The sequence below is a fragment of the Aplysia californica genome, unplaced genomic scaffold (assembly GCF_000002075.1).
Source record: "Aplysia californica isolate F4 #8 unplaced genomic scaffold, AplCal3.0 scaffold00756, whole genome shotgun sequence".
NCBI lineage: Eukaryota > Metazoa > Mollusca > Gastropoda > Aplysiida > Aplysiidae > Aplysia > Aplysia californica.
In genome coordinates this window covers 264,231-272,457 of record NW_004798026.1, presented here as the reverse complement: position 1 = coordinate 272,457, position 8,227 = coordinate 264,231, and the positions used below count along the sequence as shown (strand labels likewise).

The window sequence follows — 8,227 nt, the reverse complement described above, 5'->3', positions numbered from 1 at the left end:
AACTAGTAAATTTCCTCTTTGAAAGTGGTGGCATAGAGTTCCCCATGTCGCATGGATACGATAGTAAAACACGACGTACCGATAGGGCGGAAAGCTCATTTTCTCAAAATTATATCTTTATATTTAAACCCTACCTCGCAAAATGTGCAATATCTCAAAAACTACTTGAGATATCTCAAAATTTCAAAAACCACTGTGTTCAGCATAGAATTTCTGATAAGGTACAACTGGTTACATCAAAATGGTGAAAATGTGACTTTTGGTACCCTTCTTCGGGCACACACACACACATAACAATAGTTCAGTAATGCTAAATTATATTTAAAATCTGAAGAAAAAAAAAATGACACAAGAAAATGATTTGAAAGTATTTATTGCTTATATTATTATTGGACAAGGAGAAGACAATGAATACACTGGGGTGGAATCATCATCATGCCCCCAGCCCCCATACTGGGCTGTCTGTGGCTATCTGTCGTCAGTACAAAAAGCTAAGAAAAAAACCAACATTCCACCTATTATATATACACTAATAGTAAAAATACTTCCTAAAAACAGCCCCCCCCCCCCCCTCCCTGAATTCTAAAATTCTATAGAGTGTAAAGCGTCTAGACCCACAAAGCCGTATGTCCACCAAACCAGAAAGCGACAGTCCATACGTGGTCTATCTTTCGGGATATTGGGAGCAGTTGAAACGGAGCATCGGCTGTTGTTTTTTACCTTGGCAATCAGGGAAACCTGCGTGTTCACAAACATAACCCGACCTGAACCAGGTTGGTTGGAACGCTGCACGCAACAATTGGTGGACCTTGTGGCGACTCATCAGCCATAGGCCCAGATAGAGCTGAAAAAAGTTCTACTTTCAAGTTTACATGAAAAATCTAATGTCATATTCATAATCAGCGCCTCAAAATTAGCAGTCTTCACAAAAACCACCTGGTTTAAATGCATAAGTTATCAACTTTTTTTTTTACTAAATTAAAATTCATTTTTTATTTCCACCTTGTTTTAATGAACCTCTTGATTGTTTATTGCCTGTGATACCGAGAAATGGCACAGTGTTGTCAGAGCTACTCACACATGGGTGGACACGCACGCTGGACATGAAAAAAAAACTGGGTCGTTTCTGCTTTGATGAACACATGACCTACTTTGGCGAACAAATAACTGGTAAAAACTGTATTGGCACATCCTTTCTCCGCTATATCCGTTGAGACGTGTCAGAAACAGCCTGACTCAGCACGCTCGTAGAGCACATAGCCGCAGCCTCAAGGACACACATGTATCTCCTAAGTTTACTTGTATTCTCTTTATGATCAACACGACATGGTGCCAGCTAATTTTGAGATGGCAGAATTGAAATGTTCCGTCAGTACGGGCAATCTTGTGACAGACTGCACCTTCAGAACCAGCCTGTATAGTCGGGTCTATGGCAAAGGATGATTCGCACGAGATACATCAAATTGGACAATAGCATAGGGGGATACAACTGCTAGATTTTACACAAGTGTACAAAATACGTCAACTATAGGAAATTATGAAAATAACATTGTACAATTTTGTCCTCACAAAACGAACAAGCAGTTTACTTTTCTTATCACCAGCAGACTCAACAATCATCCAACAACAACTTACTGGAGGAGGGGGAACCACTTGCAATTCTACAGACAATGTATACACCATGTTACTTGTTACTTGCCCCCACAACTTTACATATATATACATATACATATACGGTAAGAAAACTTGCACACTTGGAATTATCTTTCAACCTCTTCCAGTTCTACTTCTGGGACTGAATCTGACTGTGCCACCTAGAGCCCTCCCCCCCCCACCCCCTCCCCCGGTACATTTCACTGACAGTGTGGACAGAATTCTACTCAACACGAGAGAAAGCATTGGGCTGAGTTTTTCCAGAGAGACTGAAAAGTCAAGGGGGACAAAGTAACCGAATCACTCAGCTGAACACACAGCAATTTGCTTCTTTTTTTTCTTCAAACGACATAGATCAAGGCTGTGGTCAATATTTTCCAGAAAAAAAATGAGTTGTAAAGTTTGGTACTGAGTGGGGTGGGGGTTGTCTACAAGTCTGCTGTATTTCCAACCATTCATCCAGTCCATTCAGTAGGTGAGCTGTTGCAAGTAGACAGAGGTGGGCTGGGGTGAGTCGATGCCAGAACGTACACCAGAGGGGTACACAGGGGGCTGTGGCACTGACCGTTCAGGGGTGGACATTTCTAACATACAGCTACCGTACAGAGATAATCTTACTGAGGGAGGTATTTGTGCGCAGCAAAGAATAAAAAAGAGTGCAAGTGTTCATCAAGTGGTGCAACTTCAAAGGAACAGTCAGTGCACTAAACTGTGTGCATTGCACTAAACTGTGTGCATTGCACTAAACTGTGTGCATTGCACTAGGACGACAAAAATAGTCTTATTTTTCGTGTGAGAAGAAAAGTGTAGAAATATGACACCACGGGAGACCTCACTGTCGCTACTGTCGGAGGGAAACTTGGGGGCAAGATTGAAAATGCTGCAGTTCATAAAATGTTTATGTAGAAGCATGACTTGGGATACACCACGTGGGTCAGCCAAAATGAACCATTCTTCAGACAATGAGAAAACATTTCTTCGACACAGGGCTGTAAGAACAATTGTTGTCTATTGCTGTGGAATCAGGTACTTCTCAAATCTTAGGGAATGGAGAAATAAGTATTTTCCCACTGTTGAGTGGGAGATTTTTAGTAGGCTACAGTATTTTTTTTTCTTCAGAAACCTTTATTGATTAAAGAATATAATTTTTTAAAGAGTATTTTGTAGAACGGGAGCAAATATTCAGCTTGAAAAGTCACCAAAGTTTGGCAGCCATTTTCTAACTAGTTCATCTGTAACATCGGGTAATCCCCACATTCTTGATTCCCACATATCTATTATACCCGTCTCAACTTCTCTAGATCAATTCTTTTTTTCACAATGTTTCTAAAAATCAAACAAGCTCCAATTTAATAGCAATAACTCCATGCCCAAAACGTAAAGAGTTCCTGATTCGGCCACGCTGCGACACAATTCTTCCTCCTAGGTCTGACGTCATCACTGACAGTATACTTGCTCGTTCAGCTGAGCTGGAGAACTCGTTTTGTTTTTTACCTGCAAATAATTGTTGCAGTATTCAAAATATTCAGCATAAATGTTTGTTTATTCAGCATAAATGTTTGTTTATTCAGCATAAATGTTTGTTTATTCAGCATAAAATGTTGTTTATGAAGTAAAATATTCTTCTCTATCCAATGCAGATCGCTGAACAATTTAAAAAATTTTTTTTCAAAAGGGCATTAATTTTGTAAAAATAAATTTTGAATTTCTCTCATGTTATCACAGGGTTCGGACATCACAGGAATTTACGAAAGATTTTTATTTAGCGTGCTGTAAAGATCATACTCACTGTAAATGAGTGAAAAAATAAAGTAATGAAAAGAAGTTCGACAAATGGTTCATTCTGGTCGGCAAAATAACATTATATTTGGTGTCGCAGAATATGCAGAATGTATTGTTGTTTTCAGAGCGGATGTGACAATCAATACATGAGAAAAAGACCAATTCACAATTTATATCACACATTCAATTTGATTAGGCACTTTCTACGTCGCGGGAACCTCACTTTTTAAACAAGACTTTACCAAAAGCAAATACTACGACAAAAACGTGAACAGAGGAACTGTCTTACAATGAGAGTCCACAACTGAGAAACCAAGAAACTGTTTCAGCATACTACGTCTCACCACATACATATCCACGTCCAAGAATGGCAGGCGCTAAAAGTGTACAAACTTTCTCCTCCTGTAAAATCTAATACATAGATCTATCTATGTATGTATGATGACGGAGACTTTAGAAAAACCTCAACACAGATTCGAAACCAGTGTGTTAAAAAAAAAATCTATAACCAATGCGGTTATTCAAAGATTTATAACCAGTGTGATTATTCATAAATCTATAACCAGTGTGGTTATTCAAAGATCTATAACCAGTGTGATTATTCATAAATCTATAACCAGTGTGTCTATTCAAAGATCTATAACCAGTGTGTCTATTCATAAATCTATAACCAGAGTGTCTATTCAAAGATCTATCTGTCTGTTCAAGCGCAGATGTAATTTCCTCATTACCACAACGCTGAACGAAAAAACTAAGTGGCAGTACTCAACATAAAAATTACATCAATATTTTCATCAATAAAAGTACAAATTAAAAATCTTTTCACTTGCTAAAAGACTTAAATAGTATAAGAATGGAGATACTGAATGAAGAATACACATTTTCTCTCTTCATGAATACATGTGGCACAAGTAATCATCATTTTCATTTAATGAAATTTGTTGGATCAAAATTCCATGTGCTGTCAGTCAGTTTCGCTAACATGCCCGGGGGCTACAGTTGTTCCGTGTGTTTGATGGCGTTTGTGTTGTCGCTGCCGTTGAGCGCAGCCGCCTCCTCATCCGTCATCACGGTGACCAGCGAGCCCACGGCCTGACCCACCTCCCCCGCCATGTGGAACAGGTCACCCACGTTGTTGCTGCCTGCAGAGACACAGTCATCATTCAGTTACTATAAAAATGTTAAGCAGCGTGGCGAAATCAGGCGCTCGTTAAAATAACAAAACTGGAGAAACAGGCATTTTTCTGCCAGTTTGGCATTTTAAAAATAGATTTTTCATTTTTTTTTAACTTAATCCCTTTTATGTCCATATAAAAACATTTCAGCGTGAATTTTACTGAAAAACGTTGATTGAAGGCAAACATTATCATTGCCATTTTTAAAGTTTTCAATGTAGCCTAGTGGTTAGGCTACCGGACTCGTAATCGTGAGACTGCGGGTTCGGGGGTTCGAGCCTCAGGTCCGTCCGTCGTTGTGTCCTTGGGAAAGGCATTTTACACAAATTTCCCACTTGGCTCGGTCCTTTCGGAGACGGACGTTAAACTAGGAGGTCCCGCCTCTTAAACGACCTAATAGTGTTGATAGGGGCGTTAAACTTTCAATGACTTTTTCGCTACTGGAGTTACCAAACTTTGGCGGCCATTTTCTAAAAAATTTCTCTATTGAAATCAAGAGACCTCACCCCCTTCAATCGCAAATATCTTGACTTCTTTTCAAGATAGACGGGTATTTTTTTCACTGAAAGCAAAGCAAATAAATAAGCTTTCAGATAATACCAATAACTCCAAAAGCCCCCAAATTGACAGGTGCCTGATTCCACTGCGTCGTGACACACATTTGGTTATCGTACATTACTTCTCATTACACTTCTTTACATTAAGCACTGTCAATGAAACTATCACATGGGTCGGGGAGAGAACAACCAGCAACCAATATTCCCACTCACTTATACAAAAATGAGTTTCATTACAAAATAATCAATGAATACCACACAGCAATGTGCTTTTAAATGGACATAAAAGTAAGTGCCAGAAACCAAATTTTCAAAGTACCTGTATGCCAAATTTATCCATTTCATATGAAAGGTATACGTCTTTCAAGAACTTTGGCACTATTCTTTTATCTCTCTGTTAATTGTTCGGAAAATGGCAGCTGCTAAGATAATCAAATCCTGTAACTGGCTGCAACCTCTTGCTTAGCAGACAATACAACAGCAGCTTTTCTAGGGCACCAAACATCTACACATTAACAGAGTAGAATTGCTCTCACATAAACATGGAGCCTAAGATTGAGATGATTGCAAATCAGTATTTTATTGCCTCCAACATGATGACCTGTCGTTATTTTGTTGCTGTCCTGGCTGGCGTCAGCCCCCCCCCCCCCCCCCCCCATGGTAAGCCACAGGGCTCAATACTGTAGTGAACTGAGAGCTCCCTGTGTTGGGGTCGTATGTGAGGCATTGTGCTGAAATCAGGTGCTTGTCAAAATAATATAATCGAAGAAACTGTCGTTTTTCTGCCCAATAGGCAATTAATATCGATTTTTTGTTTTTTCGGCTCAACACCTTTCATGCCCATGTAAAATATAAAACACAATTCTATGTGGATTTTACTGGAAAAAAGTTATAAAAATCGCCAAAAAGGCAGAAAAATGTTTGCTTCAGTTTCACTATTGTGACAAGCTCTGATTTTACCATGATGTCACACATAGTACCACTGTGACAAGCACCCATGATGTCATGTCACACATAGTACAACTGTGACAAACACCTATGATGTCATGATGCCACACATAGTACAACTGTGACAAACACCTATGATGTCACACACAGTACAACTGTGACAAGCACCCATGATGTCACACACAGTACAACTGTGACAAACACCTATGATGTCACACACAGTACAACTGTGACAAACACCTATGATGTCACACACAGTACAACTGTGACAAGCACCTATGATGTCACACACAGTACAACTGTGACAAACACCTATGATGTCACACACAGTACAACTGTGACAAACACCTATGATGTCACACACAGTACAACTGTGACAAACACCTATGATGTCACACATAGTACAACTGTGACAAACACCTATGATGTCACACACAGTACAACTGTGACAAGCACCCATGACGCAACACAGAGTACAACACTGTCCAAGCTGTCCACCTGTCTAAGACAATGTCTACATCTATCTGTGTCATCACCAGGCTGGACACAATCTGCTCTATGTGCTCACCTCTCATCTTGGCAGCGCTGTACGTGGGGGGCGCATGTGCTCCCAGAGATACCCCACTCTCGTCAAGACTGTCTGTAGAACATAAAGGAAATATTACATGGTCGACTGTGGTGGAAGAGTACATGGTAGATTCTGGTGAAACAGCGTATCATAGACTACAACTCAAAGGCGTTCACAAAAACAGACATAATATTACATTAAAATTTGTTAAAACAATTATTTTCATCACTAAAGGAAAAAGTGACAAGTTTCAATTTCAAAGACTGGGACTCAAATCCACAGAGACTGTCAGGATCTAAAGCCCACACTTTTCCATTTGACCAAAGGAAATGTTTCCTAGTGCCACAAATGTTTCTTAAAAGACTGACAGCTGGAAAGACATACATCACAACACAAAGCTACTAGCGGACAGTAGAGACAAATAATGGCAAGGACAAAAAGGATATATCAAATAGTATACATTAGATTATTTTGTAAATCTATCTGTTTATCTAAGCCATTAGAGCTTGCTGTTGAGCGAGAATTTGGGTGATCTTATACTTTAGCACGTTAAATTCCCAAAGTCCACTAATCCCCGACTCAGATCTTCAAAACTTTGAACTGGGCCTTAAAATGCGCAAACTACCGTAATTTTGTCCTGGACAGATGGTATAACATTGGTTTTTGGTCTTCTATCATGATTTTGGAAGCCATTGATGAGTATAATCTAGATCTAGAATCTAGATTTAAAAGTGGTCGCTCGTTACGGAAGTCCTCAAATGAAGAATTTAACGTGCTAAAGTATAAGATCACCAGAATTTGTGCTATACAAATGCTATCTGTCTATCTATTTATCTATAAAACAAACAGATTGGTCAGTACCAAAGAATCATATGATACAAATGTTATCTATCTATCTATCTATCTATTTATCTATAAAACAAACAGATTGGTCAGTACCAAAGAATCATATGATACAAATGCTATCTATCTATCTATCTATCTATCTATAAAACAAACAGACTGGTCAGTACCAAAGAATCCTCTGCTAATCTGACGTTGTTACTTCTTAGACAAAGAAACATCCAGCCCAACAAAGAGAAAACTTTGTACCATTGATGTTTGTGTTGCCGCTTGTGTGTGGCGTGGACTCAAACGTGGGAGCGAACCGGTACCGGCCAGAACCGGCCGGCAGGGAACTCTGGGAGGAAGACGGTGTGGTCATGGGACTCGTCCGTAATGAGGAATCGATGGAGAGATAACTCTTGTCTGCTTGTGGCTGTGGGAGTGAAAGAAAAAGTGTTGTAAAAGACAGGGCGATGAAAAACTGACTGTTTAAAGGAAGCACAGGTTTCATGAAGAATTAGAACAAACACAGAGAAACGAAAAACTCATAGATTAAGGAGGCACAGGTTTAAGGTAAAAATCGAACAAAGACAGATATGAAAATGTTATAGTTTAAGGAGGCACAGGTTTAAGGTAAAAATCGAACAAAGACAGATATGAAAATGTTATAGTTTAAGGAGGCACAGGTTTAAGGTAAAAATCGAACAAAGACAGATATG

At 39.3% G+C, this 8,227-nt stretch overlaps 1 protein-coding gene across 10 annotated transcripts in view; it reads right to left on the bottom strand.

Annotated features, from left to right (window-relative positions):
- Positions 1-355: 355 nt before the first annotated feature.
- The window catches only part of LOC101858671 (dystrophin), a 35,848-nt gene continuing 27,976 nt past the window's right edge, over positions 356-8,227 (bottom strand). For all 10 annotated transcript variants that reach the window (XM_005109207.1, XM_035972605.1, XM_005109210.1 and 7 more), the window contains 3 exons: positions 7,776-7,941; positions 6,684-6,755; positions 356-4,577 (listed from right to left, as the gene is read on the bottom strand). In XM_005109207.1, the coding sequence (XP_005109264.1) occupies positions 4,429-4,577; positions 6,684-6,755; positions 7,776-7,941 (387 nt within the window). In that variant the 3' untranslated portion in view covers positions 356-4,428. The remainder of the gene's footprint in view (positions 4,578-6,683; positions 6,756-7,775; positions 7,942-8,227) is intronic.